This window comes from Penicillium maclennaniae (genome assembly GCF_028827695.1).
Source record: "Penicillium maclennaniae strain IBT 15551 chromosome Unknown utg000002l:1.0-2354659.0:1.0-2356205.0, whole genome shotgun sequence".
Lineage (NCBI taxonomy): Eukaryota > Fungi > Ascomycota > Eurotiomycetes > Eurotiales > Aspergillaceae > Penicillium > Penicillium maclennaniae.
In genome coordinates this window covers 1,865,950-1,889,293 of record NW_026623214.1, presented here as the reverse complement: position 1 = coordinate 1,889,293, position 23,344 = coordinate 1,865,950, and the positions used below count along the sequence as shown (strand labels likewise).

The 23,344-nt window shown below is 51.7% G+C and overlaps 11 protein-coding genes across 11 annotated transcripts; 3 read left to right on the top strand and 8 right to left on the bottom strand.

The window, feature by feature from the left end:
* Positions 1-1,049: 1,049 nt before the first annotated feature.
* On the top strand, positions 1,050-2,252 carry N7477_001939 (uncharacterized protein; the record flags this gene model as incomplete). Its single annotated transcript, XM_056963602.1, has 1 exon — positions 1,050-2,252. One exon carries the CDS (start codon positions 1,050-1,052, stop codon positions 2,250-2,252), a length of 1,203 nt encoding a protein of 400 aa, XP_056826521.1.
* A 401-nt stretch (positions 2,253-2,653) lies between these two features.
* N7477_001938 (putative secretory component protein shr3) lies at positions 2,654-3,380 on the bottom strand (the record flags this gene model as incomplete). The annotated part of the gene is made up of 3 exons (XM_056963601.1): positions 2,654-2,887; positions 2,935-3,248; positions 3,335-3,380. 3 exons carry the CDS (start codon positions 3,378-3,380, stop codon positions 2,654-2,656), a joined length of 594 nt encoding a protein of 197 aa, XP_056826520.1.
* A 254-nt stretch (positions 3,381-3,634) lies between these two features.
* On the bottom strand, positions 3,635-6,024 carry rim8 (pH response protein PalF; the record flags this gene model as incomplete). The annotated part of the gene is made up of 3 exons (XM_056963600.1): positions 3,635-4,924; positions 4,992-5,495; positions 5,560-6,024. 3 exons carry the CDS (start codon positions 6,022-6,024, stop codon positions 3,635-3,637), a joined length of 2,259 nt encoding a protein of 752 aa, XP_056826519.1.
* Positions 6,025-6,770: 746 nt separating this feature from the next.
* Positions 6,771-7,445, bottom strand: N7477_001936 (putative GAJ protein; the record flags this gene model as incomplete). The annotated part of the gene is made up of 2 exons (XM_056963599.1): positions 6,771-7,397; positions 7,443-7,445. The coding sequence occupies 2 exons, from the start codon at positions 7,443-7,445 to the stop codon at positions 6,771-6,773; spliced, it is 630 nt and encodes a 209-aa protein (XP_056826518.1).
* A 404-nt stretch (positions 7,446-7,849) lies between these two features.
* On the bottom strand, positions 7,850-9,212 carry N7477_001935 (uncharacterized protein; the record flags this gene model as incomplete). The annotated part of the gene is made up of 2 exons (XM_056963598.1): positions 7,850-8,646; positions 8,696-9,212. The coding sequence occupies 2 exons, from the start codon at positions 9,210-9,212 to the stop codon at positions 7,850-7,852; spliced, it is 1,314 nt and encodes a 437-aa protein (XP_056826517.1).
* A 134-nt stretch (positions 9,213-9,346) lies between these two features.
* Positions 9,347-10,863, top strand: N7477_001934 (WD repeat protein; the record flags this gene model as incomplete). The annotated part of the gene is made up of 2 exons (XM_056963597.1): positions 9,347-9,594; positions 9,648-10,863. 2 exons carry the CDS (start codon positions 9,347-9,349, stop codon positions 10,861-10,863), a joined length of 1,464 nt encoding a protein of 487 aa, XP_056826516.1.
* Positions 10,864-11,019: 156 nt separating this feature from the next.
* On the bottom strand, positions 11,020-11,456 carry N7477_001933 (uncharacterized protein; the record flags this gene model as incomplete). Its single annotated transcript, XM_056963596.1, is given in 2 exon segments — positions 11,020-11,229; positions 11,244-11,456. 2 exon segments carry the CDS (start codon positions 11,454-11,456, stop codon positions 11,020-11,022), a joined length of 423 nt encoding a protein of 140 aa, XP_056826515.1.
* Positions 11,457-12,177: 721 nt separating this feature from the next.
* CweA (uncharacterized protein) lies at positions 12,178-14,715 on the bottom strand (the record flags this gene model as incomplete). Its single annotated transcript, XM_056963595.1, has 1 exon — positions 12,178-14,715. The coding sequence occupies one exon, from the start codon at positions 14,713-14,715 to the stop codon at positions 12,178-12,180; it is 2,538 nt and encodes an 845-aa protein (XP_056826514.1).
* A 1,699-nt stretch (positions 14,716-16,414) lies between these two features.
* Positions 16,415-16,984, bottom strand: N7477_001931 (uncharacterized protein; the record flags this gene model as incomplete). The annotated part of the gene is made up of 1 exon (XM_056963594.1): positions 16,415-16,984. The coding sequence occupies one exon, from the start codon at positions 16,982-16,984 to the stop codon at positions 16,415-16,417; it is 570 nt and encodes a 189-aa protein (XP_056826513.1).
* A 3,908-nt stretch (positions 16,985-20,892) lies between these two features.
* On the top strand, positions 20,893-22,451 carry zrfC (putative ZIP Zinc transporter; the record flags this gene model as incomplete). Its single annotated transcript, XM_056963593.1, has 4 exons — positions 20,893-21,119; positions 21,173-21,367; positions 21,419-21,659; positions 21,711-22,451. The coding sequence occupies 4 exons, from the start codon at positions 20,893-20,895 to the stop codon at positions 22,449-22,451; spliced, it is 1,404 nt and encodes a 467-aa protein (XP_056826512.1).
* Positions 22,452-22,687: 236 nt separating this feature from the next.
* Positions 22,688-23,196, bottom strand: N7477_001929 (uncharacterized protein; the record flags this gene model as incomplete). The annotated part of the gene is made up of 3 exons (XM_056963592.1): positions 22,688-22,888; positions 22,947-23,057; positions 23,113-23,196. Coding segments are annotated over 3 exons (396 nt in total), but the record flags the coding sequence as incomplete, so codon positions are not given.
* Positions 23,197-23,344: the final 148 nt, after the last annotated feature.

The following is a 23,344-nucleotide window of genomic DNA, read 5'->3' as shown; positions in this document are numbered from 1 at the left end:
CAATCGAATTGAGTACTGCTCATATTAGACTCGTGCTGGTCATTGCCCTGTCAACGTCGCTCTGGCGTCAACGATATAATTCCTGGGCCGAATTATTTGGCTCGCTTTACATGAAGAGGTATATCAAGTATATTTACCTCAGCAATATACTCCAGCCCATCTATTGTGGACCTCGAATGCTTTAGCGAATCAAATTACTCAAAATTATGGTACGTGTTTCATAATTTCCCCAGAATTCATAGATCGAGCTTCATTCTCAAATTCAATATATCTCAATGAGCTTGGCGAGTACCTATTACATTGCGAGAGAATCCACTTGCACAAATGTACAACTACCTCCAAATCGGAGAGAACCATCTCTATTCTATTTGATAGCTAGAATAATGGGCAAGTCAAGTGTCAGTTTCTTGAACATGGACTTGAAACTCTGGTCGGAGCCTCCGTTCGCGTAATCGGAGGCGAAGGGATGCATGCATGTCACCCGGATCACACTGCATTTGCCAAAAATAGACCATTTGAGCAAAGAGATGCGGGGTTAAAATTCCCATTGGAACCAGAACGCACGCCTTCAAGAAGTGCTAAATCTCTTAGTACTGTATAGCTTGAAATTCGCATCAGCATATCAATCAATGCATCACCTCTATGGAACATGTTCAGTTGAAAGAGGTGGGCTGTTAGGAAGAAGAATCAGCTCCCGCCTAGTCTATATTTAGAGGTGGGGCACGGCGGACATGGGTTGGATCATTCTCATGCACAAGCCGACGAATCCAAAGGACTTGAGATATGAAACGCCCTGGGTTGTTTTCCAAAATAGGTTTAGAATCACGCTTCATTATTGAAGCGGCGCTTAGAAACACTTCTCAATCCCGTGATCGACCCGCCCACTCACCTCCCTTCTCCAGATCGCACTCCCTCCAAACTTGGCCCGTAACTGTCCCGATCTCCCAGTTCTGTCGAGTGGTGCGTCCCCTTAGGCCCGTCCCGAGATCCCGAGTCAGCGTTCCGTGCGCCCCAGAATTCGACTGTTTTTTTCTGCGGCCTGCACAGCCATGTCTCAAGCACCGGCCACCTTCACACCTGATAGCGAATTCGCCGACCTGGAAACCCCGCGCGGGCCCATTGGCAGCTGTCTTTCCATTACAGCGCTGGCTCGGTTTGAATTCGAAGCTGGCAAGGGTAATGAGGGGACCAAGATCCTGATGATCGAGTGGGAGGATGATGATCTGAGCCGAACTGCTGCCGAGGGTTCCTGGCACGTTTCATGGACCGGCAAGACTACCGTGCTTCCCGCAGATGATAGACCGACTGACAGCTTGCGCCGCTTCTACTTCCTACTCCCGCCTCACGTCACCATTCCCCCCGTCGTCACACTCTCGTACGAGCCGCGACCCACAATCGAAACTGAAAATACATCGACGTCGTCTTCACAGGCTCGCGATACATTGCAATTGAACCCATTGCCTGCTATCTTTCCACCTGAGCTAGGCGCAACAGGTCGTGCTGCCGGCAAGAAGGGTGTATTGCACACCATCTGGGCGAAGAAACGCCTCCGCGTTCTGGACAATGAAATTCGCGACGAATGTCTTAACAATGCGGAAGGAGTCGCCGTGCAAATGGCAGTACAGGAGAAGGAATGGATCGAGATGAACTTTGGAGTCACCGCACACGCCGCTGACAGCAGCCGTGAATCCTCAACTGCAAACTCCATGTACCCAACCGGCCCAGCCACACCAGTTTCACCCATGAGCGGCCGAAAATTGACCGACAAGCTGAGAGGGTTGAAGCTGCAGACAAGCGAGAAGGAATTGTCCGCAAACGACAGTGAGTCATCTTCTGCTTTTAAGTCACTATCCGGATCATTGACAGCTCCAGATTCAGACCCAAACTCAGCGCACCTCCTCTCACCACAGTCGCCCGACGTGGCAGTCTCATCCTTCAGCTCATTCAGGAGTGGCGTCAACCGCTCTGCAGGCTCTCTTCCAACACCAGTGACTACTTCTATCCCGACCCCAAGCTCCAGCACTAAGCCCACCGGCCTCGAGAACCTCAAGCCCGTCGCCCTGCACCCACCAGAGTCCATTCAAGACCTCCAACAAACTAGCACGACCAGCGGTTTCGCCGCTATAAATTCGGTGACCTCCATGAGCTCTCTAGCACGCACCTCGAGCGCAGAATCCGGCGAAGATCTCTTTGCGAAAGCACTGAGTCCCCGCTCACCCGACCTCCCACGGAGTCCATTTTCATTCGCTTAGCCATGGCTCACATTATCACGATTTGCCTTATGATTCCCCTTCTGCGGTGCTCGACACATTTACCCCACTGATCCTGATCCTCTGACACGGATTCAGATCAATTGACGAATCCCCCATCATTGACCATACGAACTGGAGCCATGACTTATCCACATCTGCATATTCAATTCATGTTTCATACTTCATACAGGAAATTCTTTCATAAGGAGCCTAGATAGGACCCTGTGTACATAGAATTCGAATCCGAATCCGAATCCAAAATCGAAGACGGTCTCAGACTGTCATTTCGCGAAACAATTTTACCAGTCGTAGAATGGAAATGGTGTTTTCCACAACAACAAGAATAGTAAGAGTAACAAAAACGAACAAAACGACCCCTCGCGAAAAGCAAGAGAACAAGTTTAATTGCTCTTCTTCCGCTGACTCCCCTGACGACCAGGCTTCGCCGACCCGGACGCAACAGCCTCAGGTTCCGCATCCTCCTTCTTCCCGCTGGCCAGATCCTCAAACTCCTGCGCATCCTTCCGCTCAGCATACCACTGACCAGCCTGCAGGACCAAGACACCAACAAGCACAAGCGCCAGGATAGTATTACTAGCGGCGAGAACCTTAAGCGAGTCCTCGCGTCCGAGAATCTGATCCTTATCCTCCGGGTTCGCGACGAGGTCATTTCCATACTGACCGGCGGAGGCGAGACGGAGGCCCTTGACAATGTTTGCGATGTAGACGGTGACGCCGCACATGTAGAGGACGAGGAGGCGCCATCGAAGAGCATGTTGGATTCGGAGGGACGGTAGAGCTTGGAGATCAGACCTGCGAGGCCGAGGAAGATTACAATGTGGAGGATGCGCGGGATCAGCGGCGGGGAGGCATGTAGGAAGCGGAGGTGCGCTTCAAGGTAGTCGAAGTGGGATTCCGGGGTTGGGACGGTGGACCAGAGGATCGGGTAGTCATAGGGGAACAGAGAGAAGATGATGCCTAGGAAGAAGCATGTTGCTGGGTGGTGTTAGTGGTGGGTCTGGGGTAAGCGTTCTGGGATGCCCGGAGATTTAGGTCGGCGCGGAAGTCAATGGAGAACTCACGGCATACGATCAGGAAGGTCGCGAAGGACCCGTTGAGAAGAGCCATGGCGAAGAATATTTGAGGATGGGGGACGGAAGGGAAAGGGGAAGGCTGAGGTTAAAGGGCGAGGAGGTTTATCGCTAAGCGGATGCCAAGACCTGGAGATAAGCCGAGATTTGGTCATATCAACACGTTGTGATTTGGAGACTTCAAAAGGACATAGATATAGATATAGATGTAGATATAATACATTTGAATGCCAACGCCCCAGTTCGTAAATATGCGGGTATCTTTCCATGCAAAAATGTACAATCAAAATATTATCGCTGGTACCGAGGTAGAGACTCGTCCGCGTGCGCCGTGCCGCCCACCAATTGATCATCTTCGTTGAAGGTTGGCGCACTAGGTCCTTCACCAGAGTCGTTGGGCTCTTCAGGAGGCGGTGCGCTGGGTGCGCTGGCCTCATACATGAGCCGCTGTCGTTCCAGTTCTTGCTTGTCTTCGCTAGGGCCAGGAGGCTCGCTTGGCCCGGCACCGTTTCCATTCACGACGATGGTCTGTAATGATTCTGCAGATCGCACGGCGTGCGGGATTCCATTCATGCCTGGTGAATGCACATGCTCGTAATCTTGGAGATGATGGTCGTCTGGTAGAACTGGGGCGGTCGGGACTTCAGTTTCAGCATTGGACTGTCCCGCCTCGTCTTCACCTGGAGGTTGACTGGGCAGAAGAGTCTCTTCATGCTGTCGTATCCGAGTCTTTTCATCTACCGGCTCTTCTACTTCCGGGTGTGCTGACATGGGACCCATCGGCGGGAGTGGCTGCGTATACTCTTCGGGGTATTCGGACCAGGTATCATCGGGGAATCCATAATCTCCGTAGTTATAGTCTTCGGCGCCGTATTCGCCATATTCGCCGTACTCGCCGTTTTCACCGTGTGTATTCGGCATCGGGCTCACTTCGGGCCATTCCTCGCCATCCACGGGATTCACAATGACCGAAGGTGGCGGGTGATTCTCGGTCACCCCTGACTTGGGCTCAACAGACATTGAGCGCTCGCCGTTTGTTTGACCTCGTTGTGAATCACGAGTGCCCACAACCACTTCGAATGCCACAGAAATGACACCCTTTTCTCGACGAACTTGATCGGTATCAAGAATGTTGCCGGCCCAATTGGCCGTGATGGCACTTCCATTTGCGTCCGCCGGGTTTAATATCTGTCCGCTCGGTGAGAACGTGCTGCCACCGGAAACCATGTTGAAGCGCGGGATGAAACGATCTGGGGATGACACTTTACCCCGAAGATCAACGACAACTTCCACGTAGTACCGGAAGTTGATCATGGCGCCGGGCACACGTGTAATGGTTGGGAAGGCGTCCTCAGGGACTCGAATAGATGTTTTCACAACGGCAGTCATAGTATTTGGGTCCACGATCAGCGGTGCAAAGGTCTGTGACAAATCCTTGCGGAACGTGCTGCTGGTACGACTCGTTCCCAGAGTCAAACCTCCCAAACCGGTACGCGACCGCGGATAGCAGTCTTCATAGACTGGTTTCTTCCCATTTGCGGTGGGACCGATTGGGATAGCGGGGTGAAGATCAATGCGGCCCTGTCGGTATAGAGTAATGATAATTCCTTGCGCGCTGCGCACTTGTTTGCCAATGGTTTATGGTGACCATTATAGGTAGTGTATCTCCCGGGAGCACGCCTGCGCGCAGAACCTCGGCCTTTGCGGTGATGGTTTTGTCCGAGATCGAAGGAGTCGCACTGCGACCTTCACTGTTACGTCCACCGGTACTTGTCGAAGAACTGGGGTCACTATGTATCTGAAAGCTCTGACTGCTTTCACTAGGTCGACTTGACGAGCTGACGTTGCTCGTAGATGGGCTCAGTGGTAGCCGATTATCCACCGAAGGCGCAGCACCGCTGACTGGGGTATCTATGGAGGAGGTGTCAGGTGCTGCGGTGGCGTCGGAGCTTGTAGATTTGGCTTTTGCTTTTGATTTGGAACGTTTTGAGATGGGTTCGAGGGTGACGATACGGGCTTTGGGTGCAGGAAAAGTGGCGATATCGATGTTTTCTAATAGGTTGACTCGTCGGCGGCATGTGAGGGTAGGGTTGATAGTGGTCGGTCGGGTAAGAGTGGAGGTTAAGGAGTAAGAGACGGTTCCTCGTTCAAACTAGATCATGGTAAGTTAGTTAGACACCTGAAGTCGCCGCGTCAGTGGGGGGGGAGCGGCGCACATTAATGCTGCTAGGCAGCGCGTAGGGAGGAAGGCCCATCTCGAAGCGGAACTTGTAAATTCCTTCCTTGAGACGCCCGTCACCGCAAAGAACAACCTCATCTTCGAAGAGACTGGCTAGTCCATTGCCCATGTACTCCGCGCCTCGCCGGCCACGTCCCGGGCCAAGGAACCCCAGGTCGGGGGCGGCTTCCCCCGTGGGAACCGCGTTCTTGAACACCTTGACATAGCCATGGAGACAAACCACCATATGTGTAATGCGCACCGGTTTGACAACGGTCACCAGAACCGTGCCTTTGATCACGTCACCGGGGAAGTAGGAGCGCCATGGATCGTCGAGGTCGATGTAATAGTCAGTGATGCTTCGATTTCTGTGACCGAGGGGAGAGCGAAATTTAGACAGGAAGGAGTTGCGATTCCGACCGACCGGCGAGGGAGTAGGCTTAGAAGGAAGATCGGAGGACATGACACACTGCCGCCGTTTGCTGCATCTATACAAGACGGCGTGGACGTAAGGAAGGGGGATGGATTGCGAAGGGCGACCGGACGCAACAGTCAAGACGAGAGACCCCCCAGAGTAACTGCAGTAGTGGGGAAGAGATGCTCGGACAAAAAAGACCAAGCAGAGGGGTCTACGTCAAGTAGGTCCAATCGAGCGACACGTCTGGCGCGTCCAGTCCGAGGGCGAGGAGATCGATGGATCGACACGGTTCGAATCCAAACGCCACGGGGAATAAGACGAGAGGAATGCCGAGAGACCAGCGAGAAATGGGTATTATGGTCGAGCAGACCACATTGTTTCTCGAGACACCGAAGCGCAGGGAGGGGGTACCGGATGGAGGGAGTCCAGAGTTGGCCCCCGCCAGGTACTCGCGTGGATATGGGTCTAGAAGGGTGCAGGCCAAGAAAGGGCGAAGGCGAGAAGTAGCGAGGAATGTGAGGGTGGCGTAAAGCGTCAGATAGTGATTGTAGAGTAAAGTCGAGACGAGTAGAGTCGAGTAGAAGAGGAGAGGGGAAAGACTTGATAAGCCTAATATCGCCCCGACTTTGGGCGAAGGAGGCCTGGCCTTCGATTCGCGTGCGACAAGTCAAGCTTCTCTTGGGCCAAACTAAGCCCATTTCGAGGCATCCGCTATGACTATCACTACTCCGTGTCTCATCTTTTTTTGAGTCATTCCATGGGACTATTCCATATCACTGTTAAGCTTTCTGTCACAGTTCGCGCAGACCCCCATCCACGTACTCGTCTCCATAGCACTCACGCTGCACTGCAGCGACAATCTCCCGATCCCCGCCCGCTAACCGGCGCATGTATTCCTCCAGGATATAGACGTTATCGGTCCACTGCATTGCCTGCTCTCGGAACTCTCCAGTTTCCTGCTCTAGCTGCCGTACACTCTTGCCCTCAGATTGTTGCATGGCTCGTAGCCCCACAAGTTCGGCCTCGAGCTCGGCCTTCTTCGCTGCCAGTGGCTCCCACTCGTCGCCGGGGTCGGCCTCCAGCTGGCGGCGTGTGGATTCAGCGGCGAGTGCCGCCTCAGCATCGGTGTAAGATTTCCGAGCCTTCTCCACCTCCGTCTGCAACCGGACCAACTGGCGCTGGCGTTTATGCTTTTCTTCACTTCCGAAGCACCAGTACCAGTTCCCGCTACCGATCTTTTCGACTCGTAGTTGATCCTCGTCGACTAGAGCCTGGACGTATTCCTTGACTTGAATGCTGGGGATTGAGGCCACGCTCGGCAGGGATTTTTCCAGATCCTTCAAGGTGTGACATGTGGCTGTGCTGCGGAGGTGGGTCAGGATGCGCTCTTGTTTTTCGCTTTTGCTTAGTTTGGGCGCCTGGACGCGTCAGTGCACTCGTCTTAGCAGTTCAGTAACACGTACCATGATCTTTGGAGCTTGGCCCACTGAGGCGTTCCTGCGATTCCGCTCAGTTTGTAGAAGCTTATTGACCAACCTTACCCCTTTCGGAGAACATGGGAGAGATAAGCATTGAATTGTGGAGAGGAAGGGAGGTTAGATGGTGTCCAGGCTGCGTGCTCACTCTCTCTCTGCACCTCGCCCTTTGTAAGGTTACTCTTACTTCTCTCACTTCGATTATCGACTCGCGCTAGATTAAGCCGCTGACTCATTTTCTTTGGTCGAATAAAAACCATGCATTCATATGTATTTGTAGGGTATCTATGCTAATTACAGGCCAGACCAGGCCATGCTATGCTATATCATGCTATGCTAATTCAAATTGAGCACCCATGGCTATGCTCGCGGGGTATATGATCAGGGTACCCATGTTAGTCATTGTCGTCAACAAACTCAGAAGACAGCTCAAGTCTCCTCTTCTTAGAACCAGCCCGAGAACGAGACACAGATTGGCTCCTGGATGTTGATCTGCGCCGCTTGAGAGGCCTTGATCTGTGCGGAATGGGAGTGTTGTGATCGTCCTGGACGGATTGACCATCTGTTTCCTCAGTCTTTGCATCTGTGCCATCGTCCTTGACTTCCGCCTCTGGCTGACTCTTTGATTTTCTCTTTCGCGTACGAACGAAGCGCACCCGGTTCCCATGGTATTCAACACGGTAGTTTTCACGAACAAACTTTTGGTCCTTGCGACGTTTATTGCCTCGCCACCACCATTCAAGTGGGTCGATCTTCCTATTCTCCTCGGCTTCTGGCACAGAAGCGCGAAGCATAGAAATATCTCCGCTGGGGCCGACTGCGGATCTGCTCAGCTCTTCAATTAAGATACCAAATGCAAGTAGGGCCGACTCGTTAAAGCTGACAAAATTCCGGTTCTTTCGGCCTCGCTCGTGTCCCAAAATGTATTTGTCGGCGGCGTAGGCGTGCATCGCAGTGAGAAGGTCGTTATCGGGGAACCGGTTCCTGGGATATTTCATCTTCCGGTCCGTGGGATTATCAGGGGGGAGTTTGTCTGTTTTCAAGTATGGTTCTCCCTTGACCTTGTTGTTCCAATGGACCGGTCTTTTGAAGAGGTGATCCATCGGGGCGATGCATTTTTGTGTTGACGATGTTGTATCCCGGTATTTGGAGGCCCTCGCCTTCTTGAGGAATCCATGAGGACCGACACGACCTGGAGAAGTTAGCGCGGATAGTCTAACGATATGGCACAGGGCTCATACGGGCAATCACATCGTAAATTGTGGCCATGCGCCTTTTGACTTTCTTAGGTTTAATTTTGGGCAAAGTGATTTGAGTCTTCGTTGACGCTTCCTTGGCCGGCGGTGCAGACAAACTCGGCGGGTTTCGCCTCAACTCAAGAATTGTCTCTCGTCGAAATGGATGCGGGTGAAACGCTGGTGGCGATTTCGGCTCATCTTGTTGTTTCTGTTGTTGCTGCTGTTGCTGCTCTGGCGTTGGCTGTTCTGGTTCTGGTTGCTGTCGTGGCTTTGACTTCTTTCCTTTCATGGACCTCTTTGATCTGGCGGACTTTATTGGTTCCTTAGTCTTTTTTGACCTCGCAAATGCCACACTCTTGTTTGACTCGGAATTGAGCGATGTCGGGGGCTGCGTTGGTTGCGCTGACTGCGATTTTGATCTCGACCTCGGCGGTAGTTCCCTTCTCTTCAGTCCCGGTGGTGGTGGCCGTAAATCAGGCGGCACGAGGAACTTGCCTTCCGTAAAGGCCTTAGATGTCATCTTCCAACTTGGTGAGAGACAGTTCGTCGAGAAAGTGTCGAGAAATAAATTCCCAATGCGCCGGCACAACGTTGATCCGATGAAGTCACCTCTCTCGTCGCCGCGTTCATGCTCTGCGATCACAGAGCTGATGAATGAATTCCTATCTGCTCAACAGAGCCCTCGGGTCTGTCACACCGAATGCATTTCACGTTGCTCAAACCTCTCGGCTAGTGCACCATCTCGAGCCTGCACCTGGCATTCGCTTCTCTAGTGGCAGCGCGGCAGCTCGATCTCAAGATGACGCGACAGCTTTCGATCAGGAGTTTGACCCTTTGACTGGAGTTTTTGCGCACAAGTCTGGGGTCAAATGCCTGGCGGTTGATCAATTCGAAGGTCGATAGTACGTACAATATCCGACCTTGGCGATAATATCACTTTGTCTGACCAGTGTAGTATGATCTCCGGCGGCGCAGACCCATCCATTCATCTTTGGGACCTCGAAAGTAGAGGCTCAGAGCTCGAACATCTTCATCGATCCTGTGCGACAGTTAGCAAATCCTCGCATACTGATGCGCATACACACGCGATCACCTCGCTCTCGATCTACCCATTTGATCCTGTTCCATCAACTATATTCTCGACCTCCCATGATGGCACCTTGAAGCTTTCCGCGTTACAATCTCCGGCAATAACTCCGGTGCATACATTTAGTCTTGACTGCACGCCGTACGCGCACTCCTTCTCGTCCCAGCCCGGCTCAACTCTACTTGTTGCAGTTGCCACATCGGAGCAATCAGTACGGCTCGTGGATCTACGATCTGGACTTTCTACTCAGGGCTTACCGGGACATACTGACGCCGTGCTATCAGTAGCTTGGGCTCCGCACAGACCCTATCTACTTGCATCGGGTTCAGTCGACAATCGAGTTATCATATTTGATGTGCGACGCGGCGGTCACAACTCAGCGATAGCAACACTGGACATGGATGATCCAGTCGGACTTGTGGATCCGAACTCCGGATCTGTACCAGAAAAATATGAATGCCGTCCGGCCTTTTCCCGTCATGCCCGCGCCCATAACGGTGCCGTAACTGGCGTGCGATGGACATCCAATGGAAGTCACATAGTCACCACCGGACAGGACTCGCGTATCAGGGTCTGGGATTCTGCAACGGGTGCAAACACCTTAGTCCATTTTGGACCCCGTGTGCGCAACAGTGCAACATCTCACCTGGCAGAGCGAGCGCCTCTCCTGATTCCCAAGAGCTGTATGGGCCCCAGCCAAGAAACACTCCTGTGGCCAAATTTCAATGAACAAGATGACCGAGGCGAGATCTTCATGTTCGAATTCCGAGAGGGCAAATTCATCAAGCGTCTCCGTGTCCCAGGCCTTCTAGGGACACAGTCAGCCCGAGGTCGATCTAACGCACTTGGAGCAGCGCGGATTAATGACCTAGTCTGGCGTGGCAATGGAGCCTCGGGGGAAGGCATAGAGATGTTCTCTGCACACGGTGATGGAACCATTCGTACCTGGGTATCTCGGGAACCGGATGGAGAACCCACCGAAGAAGATGAGGTCGAGATCGCGGACCGCAAGAGGAAACGCGATGTTCTCGCAGAAGTATACCAGGGGTTTCTTGGCCCATCCACTCCTACAAGCTATACGTGAACTAGATATTTACGATATATGATGATGAGGACAAAAGACATCTACACAAGCGAATCTATTCCAATTGGCTCGCCATTGTCGTGATCAAAGACAATAGATTCATCGTCATACTAATGATCCAATCGTCAATGCTCAATACTCGAGGACATGATAAATTCAGGCGTTCCTCTCCTGATGCTCCCCAATAAACTCCCCAGCATTCTCGTCCTCCTTCGCATACCGATCAAACGCAGACCGGTTATGGTTATGGTGCTTGATATCCCTCGTATCACCGTCTCCACCAGGAATATTCGACCCCATATACGCCCGCTTGGACTCGATGGACGCAGGAATAGTGTTTCCGGTTCCCGTCACGACTTCCCCGGTCTGTCCGACGTCACGGGTTGAGCGCGGCAAGTCAGTGGCATTGTCTGCGGCAAAGGCGCGTGATGGTTCGGCAATGCCATCGTTGTCGAAGCCAAAGTGTTCGGCGCGTTGGTCGGGGCGAGGACGGAGGGAATGGTATTCATTTTGCCGGCGTCATTGGGGATAGTAGTACCACTGGGAGCCATATCGGACAGGCTACCTCCTTGGTGGGGATCTTGTCGGACCATCTTGGTGATTTAGTTGGAACTTGTGAAGTAGGTTGTAGATATTCAAGAGAAAAAGTTCAAATTCTGAGACGGGTCTTATTGAGCGGCTTTGATTCAATTGATTCAGTGGAGAAGTCCCGGAACTCCCACTTGCTTTAAATCTATTTCGAAGATACAAGATTTGATCCATGTCTCGTCCTGATGTCAGCGTGGCAGTCCGGATGATGAAGGGATGATATCACGCGAGGTCTGCCCTGATAGGGTGACTGGGTGGATTTCCGCATAGAGGACCGACGGAGTAAATGATCCCCATAAGAGGCGAAGGTTAATCAGGTTAATGTGAATTTGGCTGTGACATTCATGTTTGCTATTCCAACAAGGTTGATGGACATGACGAAACCGGGGCTCCTAACTCGGATGGCCCGATCGGGAATCCATATCGGCTGAGTTGCTCCGGCAGTGCGACCAGCCAATTACGGTAGTCACTGCAATTTGCATGACTGGTTCCTAGACCTCGAAGTACTTGCTGAGGTGTTTTGTGCGAGGAGTGGGAGGGCAAGAAATCAAATCATATTTCATATAAGTACTCGTGACACCTCATTGAAACGTTTTCAACATTAAGAGGCGGTCAGCGCGAAGAAGAAACATACTTGTACGGAGATAGAAATAAAGTGAAAATAACGAAGACATGTAACGATTGACGATGGGGTTCTTCGGGACTGTGTCGCGCCACGACAATGCTCTACAGGATAAATGCAAGGACACCCATCACGGCAGCAGCGGCGGAGATGAATCCACCAGACAGACGAGCGGCATTGCCGGTGAAATAGACATCGTGGGAAGGAGTGGCGGACGCAAAGGGCATGGAACTTTGCATGGCGTCAACACCGGTGGGCATGGCCTCCGTGGCCATGGCGGATGAGGCAGATGCCATGGGGACATCGACGGGAATCGTGGAATACACGTGGCTGGTAGGAGCCTGAGACTGGGAGTCGTAGCTCTCTTGGGCCATGGAAGAAGAGGAGGGGGCTGCCGAGACCGGGGTCATGGAATAGGCATCGCTGGAAGGAGCCTGAGGCTGGAAGTCGTAGCTCTCTTGGGCCATGGAGGAAGAGGAGGGGGCTGCCGAGACCGGAGTCATGGAATAGGCATCGCTGGAAGGAGCCTGAGGCTGGAGGTCGTAGCTCTGTTGGGCCATGGAGGAAGAGGAGGGGGCTGCCGAGACCGGAGTCATGGAATAGGCATCGCTGGAAGGAGCCTGGGCCATGGAAGAAGGAGAGGGGGCTGCCGAGACCGGGGTCATGGAATAGGCATCGCTGGAAGGAGCCTGAGGCTGGAAGTCGTAGCTCTCTTGGGCCATGGAGGAAGAGGAGGGGGCTGCCGAGACCGGGGTCATGGAATAGGCATCGCTGGAAGGAGCCTGGGCCATGGAAGAAGGAGAGGGGGCTGCCGAGACCGGGGTCATGGAATAGGCATCGCTGGAAGGAGCCTGAGGGTGGAAGTTGTAGCTCGCCTGGGCCTTGGAAGAAGAGGAGGGGGCTGCCGAGACGGGGACAGACTGCATGGTGGAGGGAGATACGACCTGGGAGACGGGAGTCACCATTGCGCCCTGCGACGACGGCACTGCCTCTGACTTGATGTGACTAGGAGAGGGACAGACAGTCTCAACCACATGACTGGGAGAGACATAGACAGTCACAGTGGCCTGGACAACGTGCGGCGCGGGAGCAGTGACAGTGTCAGTGACGTGCACGACGTGCTCGCTGGGGGTCACGTAGACAGTGTGAGTCTCCGCGACAACTTGAGCGGCAGGTGTCTCGGTGACAGTGTAAGTCTCGTGGATGGTCTGAACATGGTCAACAATGTGATCCTTAGGAGTCTCAGTAACGGTGGCAGTCTCCTGGACGACCTGAGTGGCGGTCTTGGTGACAGTCTGGACAATGTTGTGGATCTCAGGAGTGCAGGCCGAGGACTCCTCGTGCTGTGGAGCAGGAGGTGATTGCTCATGCTTGGGAGCAGGAGAACCTTGATAGGGCATCCAGGGCATCTGAGGCTGGTGGACATGGGTGTCATCGATCTTGATAGAGTGGTTGTCCTCGTGGTGCTCGCTCACGTTGGAGTCAACACTGACATCGGTAGGGTCACTGAAGTTGATGCCATCGTCCTCACCGGAAGGACCACCCTCAGCAGTGCCCCCACCACCGCCACCACCAGTGCGGTCCTCGCTGGGAGAGTAGGCACGCTTGAAGTGAGACTCACCACCTTCGGGGATCACGGGCCCAGGGCCACCGAACTCCGGAAAGGCGGCAGGATAAGGGTAGACATCCTTGTGCTTGATATCAATGGAGTGGTCATCCGCGTAGCTCTCCTTGATAGAGGTCTCAGTGTTGATAGTGATGGGCATGTTGAACTCCTGACCCCCATCATTGCCGGAGGGACCACCCATGGCAGTACCGCCGCTCTCGCGTTCCCAGCCGCCCTGCTCGGAAACCCAACTCCGCTTGATGGGGGCACCGAAGGGAGGGAAGGGAGGAGGCGGGTAGATGTCGGTGTGCTTGATGTCGATAGAGTGGTCATCATGGCTGTACTCCTTCACGTTGGTGTGGAAGTCGGCGTGGATACCGTTGTCAAAGTTAATACCATCATCCTCGCCAGAGGGTCCGCCCAAAGCGGTACCACCGGCCTGGACAGGGTATGGGAAGTCCTCAGGTCCGTCAGAAGGACCGTCCCCACCACTGGGTCCTCCCATAGCAGTGCCGCCACCCTCATAGCCCCAGCGCTTCTCGAAAGCCTCTGCTGGAACATTGTAATGCTTGGGAGCACCTTCCGCGGCCTCACCGAAACCAGAGCCAGACTGGGGAGCGTGAACAAAGTCGGGAGGAGGGTGAGAAACCGGGGGCTGGGCTGGGGAACCGCAGACGTTCTCGTTCTGCAGCTTGATCGAGTGGTCATCCGTGGACTCTTCGTCGACGCTTGTGTAGAAGTTACCGGTGATGGGCATGTCAAACACCTGTCCTTCGTCGTCGCCAGAGGGGCCACCCATGGCAGTGCCGCCCTGAGGCCAGCTGCGCTTGCCACCGGCCTTGGAGAAGGGACCCATACCCGGAGCCATGGCGACTCCGTAGGGCATAGGTGCAGCATGTGGGTGGAAGACGTCCTTGTTCTTGACCCTAATGGAGTGGTCGTCCTTGCTGTACTCATTGACCTCGGTGTGGGTGTGAACGTTGGGGCTCATGGGAGTGAAGCCACCATCGTGATCAGCACCAGAGGGACCACCCATAGCGGTACCTCCTGTGTGAGGCGCAACACGATGGCCCTGAACACCGTTATCCTGAACATGAAGGTTAGCCGGAAGTCAATATCAGTCATCGGTACCACTCACGGTGTGCTCCATAGCCTGGGCAGCAACTGCCAGCAGGGCAATGGGAATTCCACCAACGAAGCCCTTCATTGTGAAGACTGTGAAGATTGAAAATTACTGTGGATGAAATCGTCGGCCCGTAGTTAAGATAAATGAGTGACGGTAAACAATGCCGGGAGTGTAGCAAAACGAATGGCACAATTAGATGAAGATACTCCCAAAAACGCTGCAGAAAGAAAGTTTTTACCTTGGCGAGGAGGTCTATAGAGCTTTAGTACCTGCGTTACATTCATGATCATCATCACCGCTGGCACGGAGGAATGCGCAACTACGGCCAGAAATTTGACCTCACGGGCAGGCGAAGGAGCAGATGCCTCCATCAGAATGTCAGCGAGAATGGAAAACAACATTAAAGAACCCGGGCAATCCCTCCTGATCAGGAGATAGGTAAACAAATTCCAGACGATGTTGATGTTGACCGTGGTGCTGCGACATTCCACGGGTTATGGAGTCGCGCCCACAGGGGATCGGTATTCATCAGGGAGGCGTTCAGCGGCCAACCAGCATCTCCCCATGCGTCGAAAACAATCGACTTTGTGCGCCACGGCCCTTAGCCAATTCAGTCATGACGGCAGGGGCGTTCACTGTTGACCTTGGCCTTCACAGGGGCTCCAAAATGGCCCAAATCCGCCAGGAGATACAATTCTACTCGGAGACAACGTCTGGCCATGCGCACAAATTCCGAGTGATGTCAGGAGCAATCAACATTTAGATCACTGACCATTCAGACGAAGACTCTGCCCGACAAATGGCCACGGCACGGCCTGAAGGTTGTGACCTCAATCGTGGGAAATAGAATTCACCATCGACATGCCATGCAGTAATTGCATATGCACAATTTCACAATTGACGGGATGTCTTAAGATCTACAAGCAAATGGCACGAGGCCAGAACTACAATGACTGCGTAACAGTCATAAGAAGAGAATGTATCCCGTCTTCGACATTCCCCTCCCATCGCCCTCACTGAAGAAGACACAACGGGAGACGAACTTCCTATCGGGGAGATATTAATCTCCAGAGCCGATCAACCCCAGAAGGGTCGAAGGCAACACATCGCCGTGGAAATTGTCCGAAGACAGAACGATGGTCGTGGCAGGCTCCGTTGCTTTTTTGATGAAGAAGAAAAGAAGGCAGGCTGAGAAAAATTTGGCGCTTTTTGTAGGTGGTGTGGTCACGTGGCCGGTCCTTCTTTGTTCCAGCTCCACCAGTTTCTCTCGCTTCACTTTAGCTTCCCGTCTCTGAGTGGAGCTATGCAATGTACAATTCGTCATTATATTTGTAAAAGTGCTTCCAGTTATACTCAAGACGCGATCGTTAACTGTACATTGTGGTTTGGCTGTGTCAATCACCCTCTCCACTGCTGAGATCACATCTAATACACCAGGCTCAAAGCCGTTGCACCCAAAAACTCCGTATTACAAACCCGTGAGCCACGTTCACTTCAAGGAAACGCTTGCGGGAGACAACCAGCTGTCTCCAGCTTGAAGGGATGGTCGACGATGTGGCCTTCTTAAATAACACAAATGATAATCCACTGGGTTGTGGCAGTTCATAAATCACCCTCCCAGGACGTTCTGCCTAGCACTATTCCTCCAGGCAGCTCCTCCAACAGCCGCAGTTATTCCTAAAGCAATGGCGATCATGCTCCCCACCGTTACCACAGCGACGATGATTTTGAGTGTCATCCGCTGACGAGTGCTCAAAGAACTCATGCATGATCGAGGCGGGTTCTTCTGCTGCTCCCATAGTTTCGATCGTCGCGGACTATCATTCCGTAGGGCGATATAAGGGCCCGCATTTTCAATATCCCTCAGATGAGTGCGCGTGCGAGGGGTGGATGACTTTGGTTCGAAGATTATCTGCTCGTAGGACAAGGTAGGTGATCCATGTCGGTAGAATGGCGACGATGGTTTGGCCCCAACGTGCGGGTCAAACTCCTGTGAGCGCCTGTCGCTGTGAAGAGAAGGCGTGGGCATGGTTGGTGTGGATTGAATGGACGAAGTGGAGTGAAGTTTTGGTGATGAGGGCTTCTCATCAATGCTCTTGATCGATGCGGCCACCTGGGCCCCGATCACCCCGAGCCCATGCAAACTCATTGTGCAGGTGGCAGTGGTGGGGGAGGTCATGGTTGCCCAAACTAGAGGAACGAGTAAATTGACCTCCGCAACTCGGTTGTGGAGGACAGCGACCTTCTGAGCCTTTGACGTTTGGACTCTTTGGCCTCTTCGGGCAGGAGAGGGTAGCTCTTTGGAGGACGTCCTCGATCTAGGGCGTCGGAAAGTAAGCTCTTCAACTCACTGGTGGAGGCCAGCGAGTCTCTGAATGTTTGGCGTCTGGATGATTTGGTTTGTTCGGTCGACTTGGACTTCCTCTTGGATTGCTTGGGTGGGCGTTGCAGGTCGACCTCGGGTGGAATGGTGACGGTTGGGACACCACAGGCAGAAGGGACACCCCCGTACATAAACAATGTGGTGTCAAGCTGGAATGCACTCCAAGCCCAAGAAGAGCGTGAAAGTCCCATGGCTCAGATAATGACGAAAACAACACCGCAATGAGAGAACCTTATGGCCGCATTGGGGTATTTGTATCTAAGGCTTGGGAGCAAATGGAACACTCGGGAGGAACTTGCGCCTTCTTGGGTTTCGTTGATTCTCTTTCCGGCTCTGGCTGATCTTGATTTTGTTAGAATGAATACACCCAACACTGGACTAGGGGGGGTAAAGGCCCTTGTGAAATGAAATGCCGTTTCGCAGGGATGCAAGGTTGCTGTTTGACCATTTTGTTTTTATCCCTAGCTAGCTTTTTTTCGTGCCACCGTTGGTTGCCATTCCTTGGAATTCCCTGTATAGAAAGGATTGACGACCCCTGCAGCAGATTGGAACTCCATGATTGGTGGTGAATGGCATACCAGGCATACCTTGCAGTCGATCGCGTTCCCCTCCCATCTCGGTTTCGAATCCGCATTCATGTCGGGCAGTTTTGCCCCATTATTGAGACGATCCCACTCTCCAGTTCCGTGTGTTGATGGAATGATGGAACCAAAGGTTGGATCCCTAGGAAACAAGGTTGCCGACCGTGCCCTGTTTCCCCCCTTCAAGGTCGTGGATGATCTTTCCTCTCAGGTACTCACAATGCCTTGAAACTCGAGACATCGGACATAGAAATCATGAAACTGATAGGTCCAAGTTGAGTTCCTGCTTTCGGAGGATGAACATGTTGGGCGTACGTTGCGCGACGTGGCTCATGACTCGTCTATCTGTCTTCAAAAGCGAGAATGGACAATCAACGCCACCAAAGTTGAATCTGAGCGCGGAGGTAACAGTTTGATCGAGAGCATTATAGCGTAGACTAGAAGATGAAATTCATGTCGAGTTTCGATTTAAGTTGGGGTCTCAAAAATTGAGATGCTGTTTCAGAGTGTTGAGGGTGCCTCAGGTGTACTTGAAACACCGGTGGACATCTTAGCCACGGCTCGACAACCTTATCTGCGACAAATATTGAAGCTTTGTATTGGGCTGGACCGTCGAATGATCAATCATGTATTCGTTTTCTCATCGTTCTATGAGTGTATTCTTTCCGTCAGCTTGATTAGACACAAGAGCTCAAGTGTTGGCGCAATCAAGGTACGTTGACAGCATTCTGGGCAGTATATATATCCGCCCTGAAAACTCGGTCCATTCGATAGAACATGGTCGACGTCTGCTTCACACACCAAGTGCGAGATCATACCCCTAGAAATATCGAGATACCCACTCAGGTTCCATCATGTATAGTGTTTAGTGATATAACTGGGCAATCGGGTGCGCTTTAGACCTGGGGGTTGTTGTCACGTTAGAAGTGTCCGCTACCTAGTTCGATGAGAGGGCAGTCTTCGCTCAAGCATCCGTCAACTGGTTGAAGTTCAGGCAATCATCTATCATCGTACTTCCGAGACTACATTAGCTGCTATTTGACCTTTCAGATACAATGAGTCATGCAAAGGCCCTTTCAAATGATAATGAGCACAAGGCCCTCAGAAGATCGGAGAAGTGTCATTGCATATATGTTTGATGTATTTGTCCATCTATATATTGTTTTTCGAACGAGAAATTTTATGGGATCGGAAATTTAATTTCTCTGAACCAGGAAAACCGTTTGCTTGGTTTCATAATTATTACCAATTAATACAGACTTATCTGTCAAAGACCTTGAAAAGCTTACAAGGCCCATGGAGGTAGATGATCGAGGGTCGTGGCTTAATTAATCATTTTTCAGTCGGCATGATCGCCGTTGAAGCAGTGAGGCGCTGGCATTGTAACTGATTGTAGCCTACTTAGCCTTCTTCTCCCATAGCATTAATTCATCACTCTTACACACAACTCCATCTTCAGTCATCCTCTCTGACAGTAACATTTCAGCTTCTCTATCCCGGGTGGTCGCGTGACTGAAAAGCGGTGTCAGCATGGAAATTCACCCCGGATGCCGGAGAGGGTGTTATTCCGCATATGTGTCTTGTTTACATGTTTACCCCTTACATTGATCATTTTTCCCAGAATTCTACAATAGCCGATTTTAACTGCCACTGATTGAATAAACACTTTTTGTTCAGACGAGAATGATCCCACTTAGCTCCATCAGGCTAGCCCGAACAATTGACTACGGGTCAGGGCCAGATAAATTTGTTAAGCGGCCACATGGGCACCGAGAAAGCCGAGTCAGTATTGAGTACAGGATACTTCCACATGACCGACTACGCATGATGTTCTTCGTTTCCGGGCGATATATCCCCGAGACCCGAGCTATGAAGCATGACAAGGATACTGCGGAATCCCATTCCCAAGCTTGTCATAACTCTGTGACAGGTCAATGTCAGCGAGTAACCAGAAGGACGAAGGTAGATTACGGAGAAAGCGTCAAAAATGAATCGACAAAGCATAACACCCCAGGTCTCGAGACAAGGGACAAAATGCTGTAGATTACCGTCCATAGCAAGCTCTGGGTTACTCTTCTCACTATAGCACGTGAGAGATATCAAATACATCAGACGAGTCAAATGTACGCTATCCAGTGACGCACCGCCGCTAGGTCTTGAAGCTTCTACCTAGCCAAGTCCTGCATCACTGCCAGCCGACGTACTGAGAGGCAACAGACAAGCATCGCTGAAACTGAGAGTGGCGCGATTCTGACGGCTTTTCAGATATCAGATATATACTGGATGAGGACTACGCAAAAGCAGGAACGTCATTGAATTATTGCGCACAAACGAACTAACTTTCAATCATATCCTCGTCCTGAAATGAACTCGAGTTAGCTCTTCTCCAAAGTTTCTCGCGAGCCATGACTTACGCTCTGTGATAAGCGTGGTGTCGTGGATTGGCCAACTCTGAACGGATTTTGGCTGCATAGACAAGGACCTCATCCTTCAACCAGGGCACCGGCTCCCCGAACCTGGTCAGCACGAACATGATATAGCCTTCCAAACCGTTTGACCAATGATGAAAATTTGTTTTTCACAAATCTTACTCATGGACCCGGTTTTTCTATGCTTCCGGTCATCATGTCTTCTATGTAGCCGGTGCTCCTACTGTGAAATTTGCGGGCCTTGGCGGAGCCACCACATGGCGTGCGTCTGATCCACCACTGGACTTTGAACAACTTACAAAAGTACCTTGGGTGCATGTGTCTTGGGAGGGAAAAGAGAATTCTCCGCTCAAGATCCGTGCGAAGGCCTCTGATGCCAAGACCCAAGCCCGGCGGAGTCATGCCAAGAAGCTTGGACACGAGGACCTTGATAGAACCGAGTTCCTGGCAGCGGGAACTTACTACTCAAACCCTCGTCTGGTCCCGGGCCATGTACTTGGCGGCGGTCTGAGAGGAACTTTTCTACTTGGCGATGGGAACCTTGGGGGAGAGTTCCAGTAGGAATCAAATTATCTACCGAACCGTGAACTTTTATAAGCAGCACTCAAATGTGATTAGAGCTCTCAATTTCATTTTTCTGCGAGTTTTGTTCCCTGTTGTCTCTTAGAGGTGTCAATTTTGCAACTGATCCGATATGCACTATTTAAAACCCTTTCTCATCTCACTCGGTGCGGCCACAGCTTTTGCAGCAAACTCAACCTCGACTGCTGATGCAACATCTATCACTGGCTGCCATACCCATGGATCGGACATTTACTGCATTGACGGGGACGGCCATGAAGTCTCTGTCTCAGCAACAGCCACACCCACGAGCGGAGTCCCAGCCCAATATACTGGTTGCCACTCACACGGAAGCGAATCGTGAGTTCAAAGACAGTGCAAGATTGAGATTTTTGAAGACTGACAATTGGCAGATACTGTATGGATACAGATGGAAATGAGGCATTGATCGTGGAAGAAGAAACAGAGCATGCCGAGAGCGAGCATGAAGCAAACGAGCATAGCCATGATCATGAAGCAAGCGATCAAGAATCAAGCGAGCACAGCCCTGACCATGAGGAATCCGAGGAAGCGAGTGAGAAAAGCTGCCACTTTCATGCCGGCGTTGAGTGGGTTTAAGCACCCTGAATGATATTCGCAATACGCTAAACTACATTCAGGCACTGTGTGAGCGCAGGAGAGTCCGAAGAAAGTAACCACGCGTCCTGCAGCATCCAAACTAGAGACTACGACGTGCCTCTTCGAATCGGAACACTCTTTGTGGTCCTCGTGACAAGCGCAATTGGTGTATTTGCGCCAATTCTGCTTTTGAAGCTTCCATTCGCAAACGTCAATGCCGTTTTCTCAACCGTCATAAAGCAGTTCGGAACTGGCATTATCATCGCGACTGCCTTTGTCCATGTAAGTCGGGATCACTCCAAGCCTCACACATTCGGAACTCACAAATTCTAGTTATATACGCATGCTAATCTCATGTTCACGAACGAATGCATGGGCGAGCTTGACTATGAAGCTACAACTTCCGCTATTGTCATGGCCGGCATTTTCCTTGCCTTCTTGTTCGAGTTCGTTGGTCACCGGATTGTTAGTAGCAAGGGAGGCACAGTGGAGCCCAATCAAGCTCTTCCGAAAGATTCGGTGCCTTCTCATTCCACGTTAGCTCACCTTGGGCATTCGCACGGTGCCTCGTTCGACCCCACAAGGCCTGACACCAAGTTTTCCGTACTGGTCATGGAGGCTGGTGTGCTTTTCCACAGCATTCTCATCGGACTCACGCTAGTAGTTGCCGGTGACTCTTTCTACAAAACTCTATTGGTGGTGATTGTTTTCCACCAATTCTTCGAAGGTCTGGCTCTGGGGGCTCGGATCGCAACACTTCCCGGTGCCATTTTCCCTTCCAAAGCAATCATGGCGGGCACATTTGCCTTGATAACGCCGATCGGAATGGCAATTGGACTTGGCGTGCTGCATACGTTCAATGGGAATGAGAAAAGTACTTTGGTGGCCTTGGGCACTTTGGACGCGTTGTCTGCTGGAATTCTCGTCTGGGTTGGTGTGGTTGACATGTGGGCTCGAGACTGGGTCATTGAAGGTGGCGAGATGCTAAATGCTAGTCTAAGTAAAGTGTTGACTGGGGGATTGTCTTTGGTGACCGGCCTTGTGTTGATGGGGCTTCTTGGTAAATGGGCCTGAACATAGATTGGCCCTGTGACCCTCCATCATCCATTCCACTGAAGTATCCGAGATTAATTTCGAGCCAGTCTATCACATATCATGCAGATTGAAGAATCGAATAAAATATGAGACAAAAGCAACAGAATGTTGAAATATCAAAAATGTTGCTTCTTGAGTTCTAGAAATAATTGAAATCAAAACCAATCTATAGTACCGTTAGCGTGCCATGTCTCATTCATCAGAGGCAATTCAATCTATGCTGAGGCACAGTGACCACCATCTACACGAAGATCGACACCAGTCATCCAAGCTGAGCCATCGGCGAGCATGAATACAGTGGGCGCCTTGAAGTCCTCAGGCGCACCCAGGCGGCCAAGCAAGGCACCACGCATCCAAGTCTCCTCGAGATCTGGTTTTTCTTGCAGCAAGCCGTCGGTCATTGCAGTGCGTATATACTGTATATGCATTGTCAGCCTTACGAATCAGTGATATCTGGTTAGAAAGGGCTTCTACTCCAGCAGAGAGGGTATTGATGCGGATGTTATACTGGCCCCACTCCTGCGCAACAGATCGGCACATCTGGACAGCAGCCTTCGATGAATTGTAGGCGGTGCAGGTTAATCCCTGGATGTTCGGTCAAAAGTCGACTTCTCAACACGTCCTTAAGGTTGCAATGTACGCGATTTGCGATCTGGCCAGTCATTGACGCGATCATGACGATGCTCCCGCCCATCTTTTGGTCTTTGAAGATACGAGCGCAATGCTTGTTAGGTCAGTTTAATTTTAAGGTTAAATTAATAATATCTCTATATTAGAATATAGCGGCCTGAAGACCTAGAGGCAAATGCTCTTCTCAAGACTAGGCTGAGACCTATCGGGAAGAAACTGATAATGGTTTTCCCGGACACCGC